The sequence below is a fragment of the Acipenser ruthenus genome, chromosome 17 (genome assembly GCF_902713425.1).
Source record: "Acipenser ruthenus chromosome 17, fAciRut3.2 maternal haplotype, whole genome shotgun sequence".
Classification (NCBI taxonomy): domain Eukaryota; kingdom Metazoa; phylum Chordata; class Actinopteri; order Acipenseriformes; family Acipenseridae; genus Acipenser; species Acipenser ruthenus.
In genome coordinates this window covers 28470201-28495204 of record NC_081205.1, presented here as the reverse complement: position 1 = coordinate 28495204, position 25004 = coordinate 28470201, and the positions used below count along the sequence as shown (strand labels likewise).

At 35.3% G+C, this 25004-nt stretch overlaps 1 protein-coding gene across 2 annotated transcripts; it reads right to left on the bottom strand.

Moving 5' to 3' along the window:
* Positions 1-277: 277 nt before the first annotated feature.
* On the bottom strand, positions 278-23131 carry LOC117423106 (neprilysin-like). 2 transcript variants are annotated; one of them, XM_034038540.3, is made up of 23 exons: positions 22577-23131; positions 19936-20108; positions 19109-19144; positions 18854-19015; positions 14846-14926; positions 14392-14487; positions 14168-14286; positions 13735-13800; positions 12492-12626; positions 12196-12297; positions 11950-12086; positions 11772-11865; positions 11381-11509; positions 10663-10761; positions 9650-9727; positions 8652-8755; positions 8151-8209; positions 6648-6767; positions 5550-5683; positions 4503-4568; positions 2794-2889; positions 1980-2056; positions 278-1427 (listed from the first exon to the last, which is right to left on the bottom strand). In XM_034038540.3, the coding sequence occupies exons 2-23, from the start codon at positions 20096-20098 to the stop codon at positions 1328-1330; spliced, it is 2253 nt and encodes a 750-aa protein (XP_033894431.3). In that variant the 5' UTR covers positions 20099-20108; positions 22577-23131; the 3' UTR covers positions 278-1327. The 2 variants fall into 2 exon arrangements, with proteins under 2 accessions (XP_033894431.3, XP_033894432.3); XM_034038541.3 differs by lacking the exon at positions 22577-23131 and adding an exon at positions 20333-20454.
* Positions 23132-25004: the final 1873 nt, after the last annotated feature.

Here is a 25004-nt window from a genome sequence, read left to right as displayed (position 1 = left end):
CATTACCCTTGTTGTTTCAAGCATGTACCAGATTTAGAAGTTCAAATTACAGCTTTCACTGCATACTGTCAGCTAATGCCAACACATGTGTTTTTAATAACATTGAAAATCAGCAGGGGTATATTTAACACAACACACAAAGAGCTGCAATGGCTCAGCAGTGAGATACACAAACCACATGCTTGTCTTGCAGACTGTGAGGAGTCGGGAGTTCCATAAAATACCAGGCTTTCAAATTTACAAATGAAAAAAAACCAAAAAAACAAAGATGTGTATATATTTTTTGTGCTAGCGTTTATTAACAAATTCTTTTTGAAGACGCATACTACAAGGTATCTAAATTCAGGCATCTGAGGTATTTTTGTTAACTTCCTAAAATCTCTGTGGTCTCCCGTACTAAAAAGATTTAATGATCACAACTTATCGAAGTCCTGTGGTTATAAGCTTATATATTTTAGTATGCACGGACAAGAACCCTTTGCAGGGGGTTCACAAAACCAACACCACCATCTAAAAAATAAATACATATAAATATAGGTTTTTGAAAGACATTCAGTTGTGTGTGGAATATGGAAATGTACACATTTTCTACAGCTTGGAAAATGTATAATTTTAAACACAGACCATTTTCGCTTGAGAAATTAACCAACATCAAACATATATTAATTTTTTCTGTATAAAATTGTTCAGAAATCCCAAACCATCACATTTAAATAATTACAACATTTGTCTTTTAATAATAATAATAATAATAATAATAATAATTATAATTATAATAATGATAATAATAATATGAATAAAAACAAATAATAAATAAGGAACATTTAACATAATTATATGGGAAGTGAAATCAAAAATCTTTGGTGTGAACCGATATTCTCCTGTGTACAATCTTTTCTCGTGAGCACCCAAAGTTTGTATTGAATAAAAGCCCTCCAATTTACAGGATAAATACGGCTTTTTTAAAATTCTCTTTTTTTTTAAAAGTAAGATGCATAATATTTATTCCCCCCCCCCCCCAATATAAGGAAAAATACAATGCTGTTTATACAATGATATTACTTTTGTGTACATACTACCAAAAATGTCATTCCTTTACAAAACGTACTTTCGTCTATATCTATATACTTTTAATTGAACCTCGATTTTAATGGATCATTCATATATATATTTTTTTTAACACAGGTCTAAATCAAGACAAAAATAATTACTATCTATCTGAGAGCACACAATCCAGTGATTCCAGCCTTCATGATCAGTCATGTCCCTGCATAAAAAGACTAACAGTCTGTCAATAATACTGGATCTTTTTCTTCATTCTTTTTTATCACCATACTCGACACTTCTTCTCAGGAGCCATATAATCATGCTTGTGACAGGAAAAGGCGTCAGCAAATTCTGGAAAGTTCTGCAATGACCCTAGAACCCTGTTATTAATACAAAAACAAGCAAACACAAATTAATCAGACAGTGCATCTGAATTATTATACTGATCCCAAGTTGCACAGTGCAGTAGTTTTATTTTTAAGACACAACATCTAGAGTAAGATAGTGTGATACAGATTTATTGTATTCATTTCTAATTTGGATAGCTAATTATATGTACATAATTATAATATATTATCTGTGCCGTGTGGCAAGGTGTATGCTTAGGTTTTGGCCATATGTAAAAAAATGCTTTTGGTTTTCTCAGTATTCCACTTACCTTTATTGTGACAAATCTGCAGATTGAGTTTGGAAGGAGCTTCATAGAAGAGCATGATGAGCAAGTGTATTGTGTGTGTCTTAGTGTCTGTACCAGATAGGCTAGCTACTTTGAGTCTGCCCGCTGTTTGTGAAATAAAACATAACACTTTTTATTAAAGGTTTGTATTGGCCTTCTTTTCAAATGAACCCACGCAGCACACACTAACTACAGAGTTGTTACACTATGTTTATTACAGCTTACCCTGCTGTAATTTAAACTTCATAGAACTGACCTGAATTTGCCAGGACTGTGCGCATCAGTTTTTATAGAGTTGACAGCATACTCTGGCCTGTATGTTCCGCACCACACCTGCAATTGAAGGCAAAAGTATTTAGTTCTTCAGGAAATCCAAACATATCCACAAGCTGACAATTGATTTAGCAGATCATTATTACTGGTACTAAAATCAAAATTTGCTTTACAGAAGGAAAATGAAAATTCCAGTTTGCTTTGATCTAAATAAACGACACACTCACTAGGCATCATGGTGTCCCTGAATAATTGATAATCATACATTAAAAACCTATTTAATAAGCAATCTGTCATGGACTTAATTAATTGATGACCAATGCACAATGACTGGGTTGAGACATTGATATTTCATTCCCCATGAAACATGTTTCTACAATGATCACTGCTAGGACAGGTACAGCATGGCAGAAACCCATTCATTTTGCTTATCACAATTAGACACTTTACAACACCAACAATTGTCTACAAACAGCTATTGTTGCTATAATATAACATAAGACTCAAACTGTTCCTTTACTGGGCTAAACATACACATAGTAATTATAGCTTCATTACTGCAGTGTACACTGCAATTATATCTTCTTAGTGTATTAAGTAGTATATCATAATTACAGGGACACATATAGCAACATCATTTAACTACAGCATACAAGAATGGGAGCTCAAGCATATATGATTCATATCCAAAACAATGTACAATTAGAGAAATGACTTGAAAGAGGAGCGACTCGCAGGCATATCTACCATTGAGATTTATAGGAAGTTCAGCAATAGGACTGCATAGAACCTCTTACCTGTGCAAAATTGAGGAAGAACAACTGTTTGTGGTTCAGGTCAATACCTGGTAGCAGGTCTTCCTTGCCATGGTTGTTAATGTAATTTTGGTATGCCTGAAAATGCAGTTATAATGTACGATTAATCCAAGCTTTTAAGATGATGACTGATGTTCCCCGGGGTATTTTAAGGAGGGAAACGTAGATGAATAGCTGGACTATAGCACCATGGAATAGATAAGTTTTATGAATATATGACGCATCAGGCTGGAGACGTGTAGGGAAATATCACAATGATTGTTTTTTTAAGCAGACTAGCTTCTTTTAAATCGTATCTTCATGATGCAAAGTTTTGAGTGCTTGTTTTCTTTTTAACAATAACTATAATTACAGAGATGCCAGTTGTCTTGCTCGTGTGTTGTATGCAGGGCCAAGGATAATAAGCTTGTTAGGTTACACAAATTTTGTTCCAACACATTTTTTTTCAAGTGTCAAAATGTTAACTAAGAACTGAAGGTTTGAATGCATTTCTTCATAGACAGGTTGAATATCACAGTCTCCTGCAGCATATTGTTTATCCACTGTTTCAATTTATTCGTTTCCATCTAGGTTCCTTTGAACTTCATTAAGCTGGCAGCTGATGCCGCTCCAGCCAATAAGTTGTATGCTGCACACTAAGGGAATTGTTCTGAAAATAAATAAATGAAGAGTTTCCTCTGGTCTTTACTAGTTTTTGAAGAGCAACTTTGTGCAAGCTCATAGAGTTATATTTATTTGTATTCTGAAACACCAACGAAACAAAGCAATGTGAACAGGAAGCAATGCTAAATTACAGGGTTCCCACTTAAAACAATCTTTAAATAAGAATAAAGAATAACATGAATCCCTGTACTCTAACTGAAGTTAAACTTGGTTTCATTGCAATAACATTTTACATAATAAATAAAATCCAGATAAGAACATTCCAATGAAGAAGAACCACAAAGGAGTTTGTGCCCAAGACATTGTAATCTGTTGATCAAATACAATTTTAGGAAAGGAACTTCATATTCTTTATTTTATCAGTTCAAGTTTAGAATTCCTGTAGGAACACCCATACAATAATTGAGTAGATTACAGTGAATTGTTCAGCTTTACAATTTAATAAGTGGGTAATTACCAATAAACTGTAGAATTACATACAAAAATAACCTTGTAAACACTATTTTTTACCTAAAGTAATTACAAGGTAACAGCATTACACATACCATTTCCCAATTACAATTATTCTACCAATAGTTGCTATGTAAGAGCAGGAAACGCTGGAAGTTACCCAGTTATAACCATATTATAAAATGGTTATGTATGCGCTGTAATCGAAAGTGCAACCAATAATTGTAACTACATAAAACGTGCAAAATACTACCCAGAACAAAAAATGAACAGCTCCAACCAGCAATGCAGTTCTTTCATACTAGTTTGATACATTTAGAATTGGTTTATTCCTCTCTGAAATTGCCTTTGCTTTTGCACCTTCATTATTTTCTACATTCCTCTATTTATTTATCTGTTTCTATTTTTTACCTACAGTATTTACCTATTTTGGCAGCACGTCGTGGTCAATAACACTATTAGGTCAAAAATGAGGCCATGCTCGCATTTTCTGAAATTGCATTGGTATTCTTTTACTCTTAAATTACATTCATTTTCATATTGCGATATTTCACTGAAATGAAGGGACAGTTCCTTACTTGGTATGATTGTCTGATTCCTCCATTATCTGCAATGTTCTCTCCTAAGGTGTTGATGCCGCTGAGCTGTTAAAAGAAAGCACACCAGGTACATTAGTGTGTTCTTTATGCCCCCAGTTATACAACCCATATTACTCATTCCTAGAAGCATTACAAAACCTGACAGCAGCTGTTTTCCCTGAAACCATCTTCCCTGAAATTCCCAACCAAACACAACAATGAAGGGAGTACCAGGCTGTCTGAATTCTTTATACCATTCCAATCCTTTGAGCGGATCCAAATTATTTTTCCCACACTGAATGAAATCTTAGAGAGATTAATGCCAGGTTTTGCTCCTTGGTGTGTAAGAAGGAATTCAGTGCAATTTAATGAATTTCAAGTGATCATAACTAATTGACAGCTGTCACGATGACAGCTGTAGATCCAACAACATTTTGCTTAAACTGTATATACAAGTTTCACTTAACTTGTTACTAATCCAAAAAATAATTAGCAGCAAACTACAATATGAATTAACATTTAAATATAAGACTGAAATTACAAAGGTACTAGTGAGGAAATTAAAACATATATATACTTTTAGTGACATTTAAAGTATTAAGTTGCACAAATCCTGTCAGTAAATTCTTACCACTTATTCATTTGAATTCAGCGGACTGTTCTACACAGTATTACTCCCTAACCATAGCCTTTTGAATTGAGTAATTATCAAATCACCAGTCTAGGTAACCTATCATGACCACAACGCGTCAATAAAGCTCGGAATATGATGTTTTCTCTCACGTCACTTCTTCTACGTTATCACTGAGTTGTAAACTCATTTTTACACATTATTAGTCTATTTCTGGTTTTGCTTGGGGCTGGTGTATGAGTCATGTTCATGCAATAGATACTGTTTTGTTTTCCAGGTGCATTTACACTGTCTGAATGTTTTCATCATGTTAGCAAACTTCAGTAGTGGATAATTAAGAAAATGTCAGCATCATATAATCAACATTATATTTTGCGGTGTGCAGCTGTGTCACTGGGATTCCAAACTAAACTTACATGTTGTCCTCCAGCCAGATCCCACGAGAAGTTTCCATACTGATGCACCATACACTGGGAAAGTTCTTTAAACCTTGCAGCAGACTGCTGGGTCCACCAGTCAGTGAGATCTCCATCTTTGTCAAAATTTCTACCTGTCATGAAAGTTTAACAGGACACTGTGTCTGGGAATTTGAACCAAATACATGTAATGTGATCAATGCTTCTATTCATTGAATTTAATAAACAAACAAACTTTGACTTTGGAGTAGAACAGAATGATTCTGCTTTTAGAAGCCATAATTATATTACGTGACTACAGACACGCTAGCCAGAAGAAAAGTTAAAACTTTATTTTTTTTTTAAGTTAGTAAGAGGGGCAGTAAATTTAGTCTGGGTGTAATGAGTACCCGATACATTCATATAGTTAAAGGCTAGCAGTATTTAGATCCACAACTGTTTTGATCATTAAAATAGACCCCCACAGTTCTATGGTAATCACTGGTACAGTCATGTTGAGAAGGTTAGTTACAGTGGAGAAGGGTGGGCTATTGGTAATGCAAGTCACATGAATAAGACCGATGTCTGCTTGATGTTACAGGAAGGCACTATTCATTTAGTTATTGTCATGATGTACGGGTACATAAATGGTGCTATTATGATGTAACTTATTTTATTAATTAAGCACGGTACTGGAGTACTATACTTTCAAAGCTCAGAAAATGGAAATATATCAAGACATCTGGTTCATATTAACTTCAAGGCATGAATGCAGAAAATCTATATTTTGTTGGAAATCATATTAAAGGTCAGCCCCTAGCAAATGTTCAGGATTTAACCTGCTTCGAAATGGTTGCTCAACATGCACTTCAGAAAGTTTCACACCTCATCCCTGGCAGAAATGAGGAATCTGAACAGAATTTAGGGATTGAGATTCGACTGTCCAACTTGGAATGTTCTATGCAACAAAAAAAGTGTTGTGATTACAAGCTTCCAGTGAGTTGGAAAAGCTAAACGCAGGTTCATTGTTCACATGGGTGGGCATATTATCAGCAGGAAGTAGCAGTAGAGTGACTAAATAAACAAAAAAATACATAAATTAATGATTTGTATTCTTACCATGATCATCAAAGCCGTGAGTGATCTCGTGGCCGATAACCATGCCAATCCCTCCATAATTTAAAGAACTCGATTGATCCTTGCCAAAGAAAGGTGGCTGAAGGATTCCTGCAGGAAAAACTAACAAAGATAATAATAATGTTATTTACCAATATATATATATATATATATATATATATATATATATATATATATATATATATATATATATATATATATATAATGGAATTATGGGAATAAGGATACACATTTTCACATGAGACCGGCCTAACTATTTTTTACATTAGTTAAGGCACTCAAAAGTGTGTTGGTGCTGGTTCACACCCAGCCTCTGCCTCTTCCATATGTGAATGTAATTCTAACAACTCTCAAAAGTACACAATGTAGACCACTGTAACATTCAAACAAACTTTAAAGTGCCGATGGGTTGCAGTGTGAGAATTTTAAGTGACCCGAGAAAGAGTTCACAGGGAACATTAGGTGCCTCATAAAACGGTCTGTATGTGAATGCAGCATTAGCCACTGATTTTAACCAGGCATCAGATGCCAGTGCCTTTTTTTGCCTCCAATATGTTTACAGGCTTTACTGAATTCTGATTATTTTATATTAAACCTCTAATTCCGTCATTGAGACGTCAAGAAATTGTAAATACTTAAAAGAAGCTACAATATTCCGTAAAAAAAAAAAAGAATCCAGGAGAAAGATTTGTTTATTTTATCTAAGCTTTGAGTTCTAAAATATAAGGTGAAGGCGTGTCATTTATATGACTGCTCCAGCATTGCTGTATGTGCTCCAGCTTTCCAAGTAATCTCTGATGCCAAGCAGCTATCCAATTACACTTTAACCTTTATTAAAGGCAGATGCAATCATCCTGCTTTATCTAAACTGCCACTCATTTACTCAAAACGATGTTTACCAGTTTTGAACTTTGAACTTTATTCTTTTGAAACCCCCATATGAAGCACATTATAATGCACGTGCATCAGGTTCCACAGTCATTAGCTCACACTATAAACGCTAACAGACATGAATGTAATCATGCTGCCTTACCTAAATTACTACTCATTAACTTAGTCATTGCCACAATAACACCAAAAAGCTGTGCTTACAGATTATTACTGCTGACTAGGCACAGGAAACCTCTCCCCGTTGTAGATTAACACAACAATTGTTAATATATACCCTGCAATGCCTGGTCAACAAATTGTGAAAACATGTCATAAAAAAAATAAGATACAGGTTTACAAAAGTTAATGTGCTACTGTGCACATCCAACGAATGTTACTAAATCTGTTAAAAGAAGAACAGAATTTCAATTTCATTTTTTCTTATTGCTCTGTCTCATTGATTTTTGGTTATTGCTACAGTGTGCACATACAACATGGAACTCAAAACTACTGAATGCTGTGCTTCACAACTTCACTGACTGACATGCTTCACAGAAACTCTTACCATGTGGCTGAGAAAACAAAGGGGAATATTATAACACTGCACAGACTTACCTATTTGGTTTCTTCCAGAAGAGTAAAAAGCATTAACAATTGCTGCTCCAGTAATCCATCTGGAGATAATACAAGGAACGTAATTTAATTATATGTAACATATTGGACCATAAGAAAGAAAACCTGGTCACGCTTGTGATGGTTAGTCAATATCAAGTAACCTATTCATAACCAAAAAAAAAAAAAAAAAAAAAAAAACGGCAGATAAAGAATGGATATAAAACACAACACACTCTCTATAACTGTATGTAAAATAGCCACCATATTTAGATCTACCATCTTTTAAATAAATTGTAGGGATTATTTACAGCTATATCACTAAACTTTTCTATTTTTAAAACAGCCTACATTTTTGTCAGTTGATATTTATATTAGCAAAATACTTATTCAGATATCTCAATGTGTTTTGAATTTTGAATACATATTGTATGAAATAAAAAAATAAAAAAATGGAGATGTACTTCAAAAGCTATAAGACGTGTAAAGAAATAAGATACATACTCTTCCTTGTCAACTTTCTCTCTCAGTTTCTTGAGACGTTTTTTTTGTCCAAATTCCAGGTTCTGGAGAATGTTCTCAAAGTATTCTTGCACTTTGTAGTTTAACTAAAATGGAAGGCCGTAAAGGCAGAGATTAGCTTTGATCCCGAGTCAGCCTTACTTCTTGGAACTACCATGAAGCTAAAACATATGCGATATCCCAGCAGGCACAAACCAGCAGCAGTTTTTCAAATGTCAAAACAAACAGCCCTGCTGCTGCTGTATGGAAATGGTTTTTCTATGGGCTGAACACCTACTCCACAGAGATTAGGGCAGGATCCTGGGTTTGAAAAGCAACTGGATCAGCATTGCATTGGAGAGCTCAAACTATTTCTAGTTGTTTTATTTGTATTGGGAATTCCTCACTTCCAGGGTATATGGGGTTTGTTTTAGAGACACAAGATCAGATGTATTTCATTTGGTGGTCTCCATTTACAAAAACATCAAGCAAGTCCAAGTCCAACCAGCCCCAAGTAGGATGGCAGGGGCTATGGCTGCTTACTCAGTGGTTTGGCTGCTAAGAGAAGGTGGCAGATTAGTTTAGGCGATTGTAAAGGCAGGTTTTGCTTTTGTTTCCTTGACACCAAAAGCCTCTTGCTTTGAATTCAAAATGGAAACTCTTTTTAACAATTACTGATATTTAGTGCAATTAAAATGCAAAAATAACATCATTTAAACTTAGAAACAGTTGGTATGCCCAACATGTAACGACTGCACTCTTGAACATTTTATCTCTACAGATTACAGCATGACTCGAGCATGTACTGTCAGAATCATGCCACACCACAGGATAAAGCAAACCTTGCCCTCTTTGCAGTTGCAGTAATCATTTACTTTACAGATATTATTTGGTAATCTTAACCACACCACCGCTGTACCACATTGTGTCTGCTGATATATATATATATATATATATATATATATATATATATATATATATATATATATATTCAAACTCACATCTTTATACTGATTATTCAGTTTGGCATCATCCTTGATAGCCTCTGGATATCCAATCCTCTCTCTTATGGCTTTGGCCTACAAAAAATGAAAAAGGATCAGCAAACTCTCTGGATTACTATTATTAATACTACTACTGCTAATAATAATAATAATAATAATAATAATAATAATAATAATAATAATATACCCAACTGTGCATTATAAAGCTGTAATTCTACCAAGGGTTTCTTGTGATTTACCAGAAACCCAAAATAGAATTACACCCTTTAGCTGTGGTGTATATTATTTTTTATAATACATGGTGACATATCAGACAGGAATTGTAGAACTAGCGGTGTTTATTTTAAACAGTTGAAGAAGAAGTGTTGCGAATAACATTGGAAAGTTGGGTCATTTCCTCGTCACTCAAGAGCCTCTGCTTTCTGAGGGCCATCAGTCCACACTACCTAACATCCTAGAGGGCATGTGGCTGACGCAATTTCTTACGAAATTTATGTCACTCATCATTTTTCTTAAGAGCACAAATTTCTCCCTGCCTTCTGTGGATACAATTTTATCCAATTTGTCCATTGTTGTTTGTTTCGGTATTGATGGTGGTATGTTGTGTCAACAACTAACCTCAGGTTGCTAATCAGTAAACCAGCATAGCTGATTTCAGTGACAGTCCAATTCACTGGAGGTTAATGTATATTATTTTGTTGTTGCAGTCAAGTGTATTTTTCTGGAGTCACACAGCATGTTTTATGAAGCAGGCGCTCACAAAATATTAAGACTTTGAGACAAAGCATACCTCACATTTCTCATTTACCTGCAAATCCTAACAACTCTTCTAGATTACTATTATTAAAGCAATGATGGCTGGAACTGCAAATGGAAAAAAGTCACTGAGAAAGACTTTGAGAAGACAAATTCTAACATCCGAAAAAAACAGTTTCCAGGTCACTGTCAATGCATTCCAACCAATAGGACGTGGTAGATTAAATGAATAGTTAAAGAAATCAATGGTTAACCTTTTCTTCAGCTTTTCTTTTGGTTTCCACATCCATCCATTTAATTTCATCCAAGCTCTGAATGAATACTTCTCGAATCTGAGCAATCATTTCTTCAACCTAGATAAAAAATAAAAAAGAATACATACTGAATACTGCACAATTTCTGAAAAGCTGTACCATTTTACTGGATCCACTCAAATTACATTTTACAAATTGGCTATGGCATGAAATAAGGGTATTATAATAAATACATCTGATTATGTTGTGAGTCAGAATTGGGCTATGAATCTGGGATTTGATAAACGCGGATCAGCTAAAAGATTGTATGTGGGTTCTTCCCCTCATAGACAGAATTATATTAGAGGTGATTTCGAAAAGGGTCTCATTTTCTACAACTTGAAAAGAACTGTGGGCAGTTGTTTAAAAAATGGGTCCTGTACAGGTCAGATGAGCAGTTTGCCATGTCCCATTTTCTGCTTGTACATTTAACTGTAGCAAATTGTGGACAACCGACCTGCTGTTGCCTTTACTGAGCAAAGGGTCACAGTGATTATGAGCTGTGCTGCAGATCTGTCTCACTTGTGCTCTGATTTACAGGCAGTCAAACATTGCTGTTTGATGACACCAAACACCACAGGTTACCCATTAGACAGGATGAAAGTAGTTCAATAAAACACACTGGCCTAAGGAACCCTGCTCATCCTGAAGTCGTGAAACACCTTGATGCTAAACTTACCATGTGTTTACTTTCTCCAGCAAAGGCTTCCTCTACATAGAGTCTTCCGACCGCGTTCTCCATGTTGCCGTTCACATAGTTTGCACACTGACGCCAAACTGCAGTTTCAGATGTTGTTCCATAAAGAGCCTGCTCAGGACAGTGTAACATGAGGAGCAAATATTGACATTGTCATTATCACCTTGCACTGGAAGAACAAACCTCTGTTGATTGGGGTTAGGCAGCCTTTGAGACACTGTCAATAAAGGTAATAATTAGTTCCTGTGTATTTTTGCTGTGGATACCTGCATTATACCTTACTTCACATAGGATCAGAAACTGCAAGCAGATACATATGACTTTTGATAACCACATGCATGGGTTCGTCAAATGAACCTAAAAGGTAACCTACCTTACGGAAGGCTTTTCTTGTATCTTTGTAGACACGACTTAGACTGTTAACCAGATCCATGACATGGCGCCACACTATGTAATTTTGAATATCCCTGTATTGAATAAACAAGAACTGTGTTAAGAAATGCACAGTGCTGTACTTTTGTCTGAATATACAAATGCGTCAGCCTACGTACCTTGCGCTGTAGTCAGAAAGAATAGGCTTTAGTTTCCTAAGATACTCTGGGGCATAAACAACAACATTTTCCTGCCCTGTTAGGGAAATATTCACAGCTCCCATGATTGTATTGGTAAAGCTTGTCCAGTTGAATTCCTGTAATAAAGAAAATGAAATTGTGTTAGTCTTGAAACTTATTTTTTAAAGACGTGTGTATCTGAAGTTTAAACCTCAAAAAGGTAACAAGTTGCAGAAGTACACTTACCTTTTCTTCAACTTGTAATGAAAAGTTCCTCTCCATAGCATTTAATTCCATTTTGTTATACAACAGAATGGGGTCATTTCTGTCTTCTGTTTTCGCAGTAGCCTACAACGTAGATAAGAATCATAAAACATAACAAAATAAAATGTACCTGCTATTATTTTCACCAGCTTAAAACACGACTGTCATAATGTGTCATTCCTTGTTACGTTCACCACACTAAAGCCAAGCCCCGGTATTTATCTATCTGTTCATACATCTAACCTTAAATAAGAAATAATTCTTTTTTTTTTTTTTACATTAGCAATTTTTTTCTCCAGGTCCATAACTCTTTCCAGCTCAGTTCTGATGAGGGATTCATTGACTGGCAGGTTCTTCTCCTTGCGAATCAGTGTTGCAACATCTATCATGAAATCTACATATGCGGTGCATGCCTGAAAGAAAAGAAAGAAGCATGGAGAACAACTGTCAGTCTTTGTTCTAATTTAAATAACAGTGTTTATGTGATTTGACATGTGACAGATCAATCGATCTGTTCTTTTTTAAAGCTCTGCCCTTCAAAAAAAATATTGGAAATGGGAACAGGAAGTAAAAAATATATACACTGACAGAATTTCCTATGTTGGAGAATGCAATAAAGTAGGGAACCAAAATGAAACCATACACTGTATAATGCTAGCAGCTGAATGAGCAGAGGGGTTTGGTTCCTGTAGTCACCGTGGTCAGGGACTTTTTTTCTGGCAGCTCTGCATGGAATTTCAGCTCGTAATTAGTCAGTACTGGGAGAGGCCCTGCTAATCTGAATCCCCGGTGTTTGCTTTCTTATTGGGGGCTGTTTTGGGTCTATCACTGGAGAATCACTCGTGGGTGGTTTAAGATTGCTTGTTGTAGGAATGTAATCAAGGGGTCAGGCTCGTGGGAATATTGGTACAAGGGGTGGAATACAGGGCTGAGTCGCAGTCAGAGACATGCTTTTCAGCACAGTGTACGTTTTCAACGAAACAACCCTTAAATACAGCAAGAAGTGAATTGAAAATCTACAAAATATAATATATTCCACTATTAGGATGCATTGCCAACTAAAGTGATAAAATGAGGAATGATTTGGTTGATATTCAACTGCTCTTGCACAGGCCACTGGACACTCATTTGTGTGCGATCTAATTATTTTTTAATTCAGAATCAGTTGAATCAGCTGCCACATTGTTATGTTTAATCCTACCCCTAATTCCTGGTTATCTTAGCTCTTGCAAACATTGCTCTGAAGTCACCCCGAGACCTTGTCTTATCTGCAGCTAAAAATAACATTGTGATGAGCAGTCCTCATAAGTTCATGTACCTGTTTTTCTTACCAGACTAACACCTTGACAGACCCTCTAACTTAAAATAACCTTTCCGCTTAAAGAACAAGCTCCACAGAACTGAAAACCCCACTGCCCATGAGCCTTGGACCTATTCAAGGTCATCGCATAAACATTTAAGACCACCTAAGCTTACTGTGCTATAGCTATGCCTTACAGTGTAAACTGAGTAATCACATACCTCTTCATAGGCACCACTGCATTCATAGTAATCCCGGGAAGGAAGACCTAGCCCAGGCTGATCAAACTGTCAAGAATAACAGAAACAATGTGTTTATTAACAAGTATGCCTATAGATGTTTAAATCCTTAGACCCCAATAACTAGTATATACATATGTAAGAACATACATGCATCACCCTTTAACATGTGAGTCCCAACAATGTCCCAATTTTTATAGCAGGGTAGAGATCATACATAAAAAAAAAACCCTTAAGGTATTTTTTTTAGCTGTGCATGCAATTCTAACTGAGAAAATGAATAACTGTATACAAATATTATTTTTAGAATACACTATTTATATAAGTTAAATCATTATTAAATCATAATAATAATTGTTAAATAAAAGCAATGATTTACTGAATACGTCTCGTATGTGTTACTTTTCAAACTTACGTGAATAATGTGCACATTCGAGGCTTTGTCATCTGTTCCGACAAAAAAGTTAATAAGGACTTGTTTTCCATAATTAGCATTCAGTGCGGCTATTGCGTTTTCTAGTGTCCACTTAGTCCCTGATAAAATCAAACAGAATTAAATTATTGTAATAATCCTTGGTTTTAGCATACCTGATCCAAGGTACAAAGGATTCTGTGCTTTACACAAACATGTTACCTTACCATATATATTTTCCCAATCATTGCTTGCCACAGGCCATTCGAGTACCTTTGGTAACATATTTATTAATGGAAGTCCCCCTCTGTTCTCAATGGTTGCTGCAGGAAAGTAAAATATAGAACAACACAATGCACTGTTTAAACACAACATAATAAGAGAAGTACTGTATATAGAGCTGTACAATGTCTATAGCTGCTCCAGGAAAAGAGCCGCAACACTGCCCCATGGCTGGTTAATGAGCATTATGCACAAACAAAACCACTCCCATACTCACCTGAAACACTCACCTGTGCATTTGGTCAGCTTGAAAAGGTTGGCTTAACCACAGGGTGAAATATGTTAATGGTACCATGAATGCTAGCAGCTCTGTTTAAATGAATGACCTGCCCTGGGTATATCCACTGAAACAAGCACTAAACACAGATCAATATAGTTAATGACGTTTGTGAAACTCACTCTCATTTGTGCACGACTTATACAGAGTCTTTGCTTTTTTCAATGCGCTAATGTCTGCCGTGTCGGGTTTCTCCAGAACATCTATGGAACAAAACAGAAACAAAAAAAATATATATGAAATTAAAGCAAGATCATTAGCAGTACTTATGAGGGGGTTGGGAGTTACTTACCTTCACTTCAGCAAAGAACAGCTAGCATAGCTTTGTATTTAAAAATATACTTTGTAATTACTGTGGACAAAGCATTCTATTCTCCTACCTGTACTGTGTCTGGTATAGAAATCCTACACAAATCACACTGCTCAGCTAGAGCAATGAGTAACATGCATTGCCCACTATGGCTGTAAATACCAAATTAGAGCTGTATGTATCATGAGTAACTAGATCGCCTACATCCACCATATGTACCCGTCAAATGGAAAGGTACATGGACAGGTTCTTCCATACATCCTCAGACTCAGACATGCTCACTATCTGGTAAAGACATACGTACATATAGGTGCCTCCATTACATCTCTGTTTTCATTATGTAAGAAGCTACTTAATAAACTGTGCCCATCTTGTAAATATTCCACTGTTGACTTAAAATGACTTTTAGAGACTCATGTAATCTTTAGACTATTAAGCTCTGCTCCAATGGCTTTGTGTTTTCTGCAATTGGGAAGAAGAAAAAACAAACCGTTTTTGATGCAGTGAGAGCAACCTAAAAATGTTTAGCTTCCGATAGTTATGTATTTGTTTTTTTTTTGTGATATGCATACATCTGCCTGAGCATCTTCAGTTTCCACTATTTATGATCCAATTTATTTTTAATTAACTGAGTATGGGAACTGTTTCAGGAGCTTCCTGAGAAAGGCTACAGATCAGCTATGTTTGATTGGATTATGAATATCATGGTGTCAGATCAGCATGAACCACCCTGGCACCGTGCCCTATGCTAGGATTAGAATCGCTCCAAGACCGACCCTTACTGGAGTGCTTCAGTGCGTTCTACTGTGGGCTTATTTAGCCTGAAAGGGAGAAGCCAGTCATTATTTCAGAAGTTTTACCTAGAACTAATGGTTTAGTATGACTAGAAAAATGTAAAAAAAAAACTTCTTGAAAATTCCATGCACACTGATACATGTAGGCTTGGTGGTCCAGTGTTCAAAGAAAAGGGCTTGCAACTGTGTGTGACCCTGAGCAAGTCACTTAACTTCCTTGTGCTCTATCCTTCGGATGAGAAGTAAAACCAGGGTCCTATTGTAAGTGGCTGCAGCAGCAGTTCTTGATGCATAGTTCACCCCCAGGTCTCTGTAAGTCGCTTTGGATAAAAAGTGTCTGCTAATTGACTCTAATAATAATAATAATAATAATAATAATAATAATAATAATAATAATAAATGTAATATTTCACAGAACAAAGTACTGCAAGAACAGTTGCAATAATGTGACACATACATTTAAAAACTGTTCTCTCTGAAAAACCATTAAGACCCAGACTTGACACAAGCACATTTCCAATTCTAATGGAGGGAATCCCAGCCACGCAGGCTTACAGGATATCTGATCAAGCTCTATATGTTTTATTTTTTTTTGCCACAGGGACTTAAAACATATGTGAAACTAGCTTCATCAACTGCTGTGATGGTACAATGTGGTATGTTTTACCTTTGTTAACAGTTACTGTTCAATAACATACCACTGGAAGGTAATGTAAAATCAAATGCTACATTAGAATAAAGTAATGAGCAGTGTTGTTGGAGTTACTTTTAAAACTAGTTACAGTTACAGTTACAAATAGTTGCTTCTCAAACACACTTTACATTTTACAGATATAAAGATATAAAAGCATTTTCATTTGCTGTGTGTTATGCATGAGCCACAGGCCTTCAAAAAAAAATGTAACTAAAAATGTAATCCGTTACCACATTTCGTTATGTCTGAAAAAGGAACCATTACCATTACAAGTTACTGAAAAATGTAATCAGATTACAGTAATGCATTACTCCTCCAATGCTGGTAATGAGTAACCACATGTTCTAGTTACTAAAATACATGTAAGAATATTTAAAATAAATAATTAACTTACAACAAACAACAGTAAATTGATTAAACATGATGTGTTGTTCTTAGAGTTGGGGGGCGACATTGTGGGAGTTTTTATGCATGTTCTAATTTTACTCGAGACATTGTGCTCTAGCCAAATGAAAAATGACCCTATACATTTTGGGTTTCAATTGGCTCAGTTTATTTTACTCGAGAGATCCTCTTTTCACCTGATGTCATGCAAATGAAGGGGAAAGGAGGATGTTAATATGCAAATTAGCTCTCGTGCTGTTTTCGCAGACAGCTTGGGAAAATGTGGTTTCCATGCACAGGGAACGGGTATACGAGAGAATCTCACCCGGAAATCCATGGTTGTCAGGTGACATCTTGTTTGAGTGAAACTTTAAAGCACAGTGTTAAGCTCATGTAATAAAGCTGTGATTTGTAAATGCCTTGTGCCTGGTTGATTAATAATATGTTTTACTGCTCTTGCCCAAATTGTTTTTCAAATGTCCATTAGTGGGGTGGCATATCATTAGTAAGGAACAATATTTAAACTAAGTTATAACACGACTTATTAAAGAAAAAAGAAAATAATTAACCCGGGGGTATATAATGAAACTGACCAACCCAGCTATTGCAGATCACCATGGCTGATAACTGGTGGAGACGGATTTAAGAGATCTGTGCCAGACACCTTCCACGTATGCTCCCAAGGCTGTCTGGATTGGGAGCAGTGGACGTTTTCACATGAAATGTGGGTTTCTATGTGAAAATGGGTGTGGATTTCCCGTGTTTCCCATCATGCTCATGAGTAAATTAGATTTACCCTATCCCTCTCTGGGGCCGTTATATTGAGCCACAAACCTGATCCTCTCGAACTGTTCTCCCACATGTGCACGTGTATCGCCACTTCACCTGTAAATAACCACACATGGAAACTCCCCCATTGTCAATCAAACTAACCTGTCAGGTATCAAGATCTGTATTTTAATAAAGCATAACTCTGAATAGAACTAAACAGACACAACATTATTATATTTTAATGATTGGGCTGCATAGCTCTGTGGCTGTTTTTCTGGCTTTTGGGAGCTGGGAAAATCATTTTCCTAATAACATAGCTGTAGGATCCAGATCCTAGATGAAAGATTCATGACTTTGAATACACTCTGTAAAAAGGGAGGACAACTCTTGAACAAACTGTGGCTGGCAAACTTTGATGTTTGATGTGAAAAAATAGATATTATTAAATGTGATTTAATAAAGCCACTGAGCAGCTAAACCCTCGTCGGCTGTTTGGTGTTATCAGGAGGAAGGAATTATGGACGGCTGCATCTCAGAATAAATGATGCAACACTATCGTTAACTCCGTTACTGTACTGTACAATAGCAAAACTATGGTAACATTAGTGGGACTCTCCTTACTCAAACCACAGTGTATCTGATATGACCGTCTTAATTATAGCACTTTTCATTTAAATTCTAGCCCAGGTGCTATATGATTAGATTAGATAGATTAACAAGCTGATGTTTTTGTTTTAAAAGCACACTGAAATGTTTAGTACATCCTCAGTTACTGATTTACTATATTAGTATATATTTTAATCTAATAAGTTACTTGTGCCAAAATGCAGTTACCATGTGTTACTGGTATTTGTTGAATTTTCACTGCTGAAGCCATCAGTGTGCAAGTACTTGATGTCACACTTTTTAAAACTTTGCAGAGAGCTGCTTTCCAACTTTTTTTCTTAAAATATTGAAATTATAATGTTAATAAATAAAATCAACCCAAAAGGAGGTGCATTCTCCTACATCACCTGCCAGCAAACTTAGCACCATAGCAAATGTTTATTAAATACAGCACGCACAAGATAACTCCAAGACAAGATGCACTTGTACCAACAGCTGCATGCTTATCGCCATGAAAAGACTTTATTTTGCTTACACTTTGCTTTGAGATGGTTTGAGAAACTCTACCCACCTTTCATGATAACTTCTAGCTCATCTCTCAGAATGTCAAATGTACTGTAACGAGAGCTGGTTTCAGGAATGATGTGCTTCTTCAACCACCCTCCACAGGCATATTGGTAGAAATTTTGGCAAGGGTCTGCTGTCGTGTCCATATTTTCAAGTATACGGGCTGCTGTAAGATTTGAATAATGAAACAGGGTTGTCATGTGTAAAAGGCAGGTGAAATAATGCAAAGACAGAAAACATGGTGTAGAGCATCACTTACCTGATTTTGTGCAATCTGCCGAATTGCAAATACCATCTGTAAAAAAAAGAAACCATAGAAATATGAATCTAAAGCAAACTATCCAGGCTAGTATCGAGCAGGAGTTTTATATCCTGACAGCAACCACTTTTAAATGTGCTCATTAATAAAACTGACTGCATGCATAATGCATGCATTTTGAGGCATATTATGTAAAACCATATTAATTATTAAAAAAAAAAAAAGATGATGACGCAGTGAAGATCAATTTTCTATCTTTTAGTTTTTACACAGCAGCTTCCTTTATTCTGTGTATTTTTTTTTTAATCGACTGTATCTACTGTTTTTACTTCTTGAACATAAGAATTTGTGATGTGAGTCTGTGTGCATTTGCATTCGGCCTCAAAAGGATGTTTAAACATTTATTGTTTATTAAAATAAAAAAATGCAGTCACATGGGGCTAGCACCAAAGAGCACTGTGTTTGCCATCTGTTCCAGTTTTATTGGACTAACACACCTATTATGTCACTAGGCACAAAATACAACCCATTTTAATATGCTATCCTCCTTTGTTTAATACAAATACAGTGACAACAGCTTCATTGAAATCAAACATATTCACCCTATTCATATAAACTTGGTTTTAATGTGATATTTGCTTACTTGTACATACAGTTCTTATTAAAATACAGTAGCATCTATATTATAGGGTACTCTACGTTATATAAATAATACTGTCAACTCTGATCTTCTACTTTTTAATGAACAGACAAAATAATACAAGGCACATTAGAATCTTGTTTCGGCAGTTGAAATTACATCATTTTGTTCCTAGATTTGTACTTACCACCACCTTGTGTTACATATAAGGCTACCAGCGCGATCACCACAATCATGAGAAGAGACACTATGGTCGTAAGTCCGATTTCCAGGGATGTCCATCGCAACTTCTTTTTCGATTTTGGCGCGTTATTGTCGATTATATCCATCTGGCTTTCTGATTTGCCCATAACAACGCACCTACAGAAATACAATTAAACATATATATATATATATATATATATATATATATATATATATATATATATATATATATATATATATATATATATATATATATATATAGTCAACCAATTAACCAATCATTCTATGAATGTCAACTTTACTAAATTGTATTAATTAAATTCTAACACTGGTTGTTGTTTATACAGCATGCTATAAAATAAAATAAAAATATGATATACTTTCTGTGCCAACGATTTGGAGCACTGCAATAGTCAGAAAAATCAAGGAAGCTTTCAGCTTCTTCTTCAGAAGTTAACAGTTCACCAAGCTGATCCTTGATCTTCAATGACAGATAAACATTCAATTTCCCTGACTGGGCTAACTTATTTTTTTCAGTCAGCCCACAGGGCAAAGATTACCAAACTCTATTGGTTGCGTTATTAATCACTCAACTTGAAGGGGAAACACCTTTATTTTATTATTTTTAAGTATGGTTAGTCATTGCCTTTTAATTACTCCAATGGAACTTGGGTACATGTCACTTGAGGCTGTTTTTATCTAACAGGACAGGGGGATAAATAAAAGTTCAGGATTTTTTTTTTAATTCTGCCATTTGTTGGAACATGCCAGCCACAAGCCTCAGATAAATGTAAGCACCAGTGATTGTACTGGTAATAATAATAATAATAATAATAATAATAATAATAATAATAATAATAATAATAATAATAATAATAATAAAGACTGAAACAATGTATTATATAACATTATTTCTGTATTTATGTGCCGTTCATCATAACTCTAAACCACCCACGCAAAACCAGAATCTCCCATTGGTAGCGTTTGTAAGGAAGCCTGTAACTTGATGGAATAAGTTAGCTGAAAGAAAGTCATCATGTATCCCCGTGTATAGTGGAGTAATAGTTCTAGTTACGCCAGCTTTATCTCTGTTATACTTCTTTAACCGTTTGCATAAAAATCAACTATTAAAAGCAGTCCTTGTTTTTTTTTAACCTTGTGTGATTTGCACTGCAGCACGTTTTGATACTGAAGAGCATGCACTTGAAGTGCTCTTGCCGTAACATTAATCAAATGCAATCCCCACGTACCGCACTGCATTCCCTAAATGAATGATTTGGAAGTGTGGTGTTCGTGCTGCTATAGTTTGAAATATGGACCCGCTTTTTACATGTTTCAAAATTAAAGGAAATATTTAGAAAACAGATTCGCCAGGTTTTATAATAATAATAATAATAATAATAATAATAATAATAATAATAATAATAATAATAATAATAATAATAGTCGTTTTTTTTCAGTAGTAGGTTTTTTTTTTTTTTTTTCACAGTCGTAGTAATAACTGTAGTAGTAGTTTTAAGTATGTTATATGAACAAATTGGCATAGGCCTAAAATACTCCAGGGAAGAATAACTTGATCATGTAAGCTTCATCTAGGTTTCTGGTCTCGTTTAACAACAGTAGGCTAAGTACAGGCCGTTTTTTCCTGTAGCAATTATTATTATTTATTGCTTAGCAGACGCCCTTATCCAGGGCGACTTACAATTGTTACAAGATTATACATTATTTCACTTTATACAGATATGACATTATTTTTACATACAATTACCCATTTATACAGTTGGGTTTTTACTGGAGCAATCTAGGTAAAGTACCTTGCTCAAGGGTATAACAGCAGTGTCCCCCACTGGGGATTGAACCCACAACCCCCTGGTCAGGAGTCCAGAGCCCTAACCACTACTCCACACTGCTGCACAATTAGCAATGAATAACAATTCTGTTAAAGCATAAACCAAAAAAATATCATGTCACGTACCATTAAAATAAATGATCACTAACGGTGTATTATTTATAGACTTGGTAGTGATTGGCCATATTAATAATAATAATAAAAAATATTATATTAAAAAAAGGTTTTGTCTTTTATTTTGCTATGTACCTTCAAACGAGTTAAGAATACACGTCTATGCATTTTCAGTACGTTTTACTTTGTTTCCTCTCTTCAGTGAAAAAAAAATGCATATAAGCCATAAATATAGCCATATGGTATTTTTATTTATTGATTTATTTATTTATTAACTAAATTAAATTATACAAGTTAATCTAGCCTTGATAATATACTGGTACCCCCATAAAGTGTCTAAAGTTAATTTAATGATTCAAATACAACTTAAAATTAGTTTAGTCTTAAATTAGTATTACCTTTTATTTTCCTGAACCAGTGTTGCACAGGTTTTAAAAATGTCCTATGTCGGTAATATCTTGTAAATTGTAATTATTATTTGAATGCTGCGCCTTGATACTCGACACATATGCTGTCATATTTATTTAGAACATATATGTACAGATATCTGGCATGTGGCAAACGTAACACACGGGACCCGCACCACATATACCGCCCCACACATACACACAAACAAGCACAAAACTACAGCTTTTGACACAGAGTCTGCTAGACGACTTACCAGGTGTTTCTGGAAATGTTCGGACGCTGATGTAAATGGGCATCATCGACCAATCAAACCGTAGTGAAATCCAATAAAGGAGCAACCTTCTTGGTCACGCTGCATTCAGCCAGGAGATCAATAACAACGACCCGCTGCTTAAGTCCCAGAGAACGTATCGTTCTTCTTCATTCACGGAGGCTGTCACTCCTACCTGCTAGCGAGCTGACAACACCATCACCAGCTTCCCTTTGGTCGCAGCAGCAGATATAGCCTACTGTCTTATTTTTAAAAATGAAATATAATTATATATGTAGAAATATACTTCTTGGCAGACAAGTACCAAGTTCATTCGGTGCTTCGAATCTTTTTTCTTGCATAAAGCAAGCGATTAAAACTGATCAGGACCGCTGGACTCGGTTTACCTCAGTGGTCTCACAAAGCAAGCTTTGCTAAACAATCCTGCAATGCTTAGGAATGGATTTTGCTAAAGCAAATACCGTAGCTCCTTTGGACACTGGCACAGATGTCATGTGGAGGTAGTTTCCTGGCTGGGTCTGCGTACTAGTGCTTGGTATTTAACACAGGCAGACTGTTTACACCCTGACAGCCCAGAGCAAATTGTATATGACAGATTATACACTAGCAATTCGTTCATCGTGTGATTTGTATTATTTCTACGGGTATGGCCAGTGCGCTCGTTTTTATGCACTGAAAAGGACAGAACTTCTAAGCGGTGCACTGGGCGAGCGCATCCTGACCCGGTGCAGTCGGTGGAATTTTGGGAAGTAGATAACGTCTTTTTCTTAAACTTTGAAAGCACCGAAACCACACCCCATTAATTTCAAAGGGAGACCAATCTATCCAGGAGAACACCCTATTCTAAACCTTATTTAGCTGAATTGATAAAATAGTACTGTAACGTATTGTTAATATTTCTGTCCATCTAGCATACAATAGTCTCTCTTAATCAACCACCTCTGACATGTTATAGTGTATTTTACATCAATGGGGAATTCCTCTGTATTTCATCATTCACCTATTTATTTAGTTTTGTTTTTGTTAACCATAGATATGTGTTTGATGCAATTCATGTCATTCCCCATTTTTTTTTTAAGAACAAGAATTTAAAAAAAATCTCAAATCTGCCAGTAAGACAATCTAGCTTCCTGATGACACCATGTCATATGTTATTTTTTATTTCTTAGCAGACACCCTTATCCAGGGTGACTTACAATTGTTACAAGATATCACTTTATTTTTACATACAATCACATTATTTTTTTTTTACACATTATTTTTTCATACAATTACCCATTTATATAGTCAGGTTTTCTAGGTAAAGTACCTTGCTCAAGGGTACAGCAGCAGCGCCCCCCACCTGGGATTAAACCCACGACCCTCCGGTCAAGAGCCCAGAGCCCTAACCACTACTCCACACTGCTGCCCATATGTATACTGTGATTCATAGAGAAGGTTCTTCTAAACTTATATATATATATATATATATATATATATATATATATATATATATATATATATATATATATATATATATACATACATTTATATATATATATATATATATATATATATATATATATATATATATATATATATATATATATAGATAGATAGATAGATAGATAGATAGATAGATAGATAGATAGATATAGCCAAAACTGGAGAATACTGTAGTGTATTTTTTCACATGGAAAGGCAATGGTAGATACTGAGTCTTAAATTATCACGATCAGTCAACCTATTGTATAATTTAAAGCTCCAAAGACCGAAAACTGCAAACCAGAAAACTCAACATTTCCTTTTGTATTGGCTTACCTTTATTCTTGATAAAATCCACTCAACACTGAATCAATCCTAAATCTGCGCATTAGCGTTTAATGTTAATCATTCTTCTTTATTTACTATCTTAATACACGATTCTCCTTGTAACTGCGGCTCCAATGTGTCTGGTGAGAATATTGTTTTATTTTATTATATCTATGGGACTAATTAAGACTTGAGGTTAATTCTCAGCTCACATCCTGCAAGGCACATCATAAAACAGTTCAGACAGTTTAGGAAGTGTAGTGTTTCATACAATAAAATGTATTGTCACATTTGACTTGCATATCACTGACAGAAATATACTGTAAACATGACTGTAGGCCTGGGTTACAAAGTAACTTGGCTCAAGTGGAAAGTTTCCGTCTAAAGCAAGAGAAAATGTACTTTTATAAAAACATCTTTGTTGTAAGAAACTATTCAGGGGAGTTAATTTAGGAGCTTGTGTCTTTGTTGCTTTACATCTTTGTAACTTTAAGTTGTAAAATTCCTTTCTGAAAGAGAGAAGGGATGGGTTTTGCACCGAAGCAGAACATCTTAGCAAATCTGCAGCTGTGTGTTTAATAGTAGGGTTCAATGAATGTCAGTCAAAATTTCCATAACA

Excerpts from the sequence above, each read along its gene's own strand:
- LOC117423106 (XM_034038540.3), bottom strand. The coding sequence starts at position 20,098 with ATGGGCAAATCAGAAAGCCAGATGGATATAATCGACAATAACGCGCCA. Across the intron at positions 9,728-10,662 it reads AAAGAAAAGCTGAAGAAAAG|GCCAAAGCCATAAGAGAGAG; the intron begins GTTAACCATTGA and ends CATTTTTTGTAG. Across the intron at positions 5,684-6,647 it reads TCACGGCTTTGATGATCATG|GTAGAAATTTTGACAAAGAT; the intron begins GTAAGAATACAA and ends CTTTCATGACAG.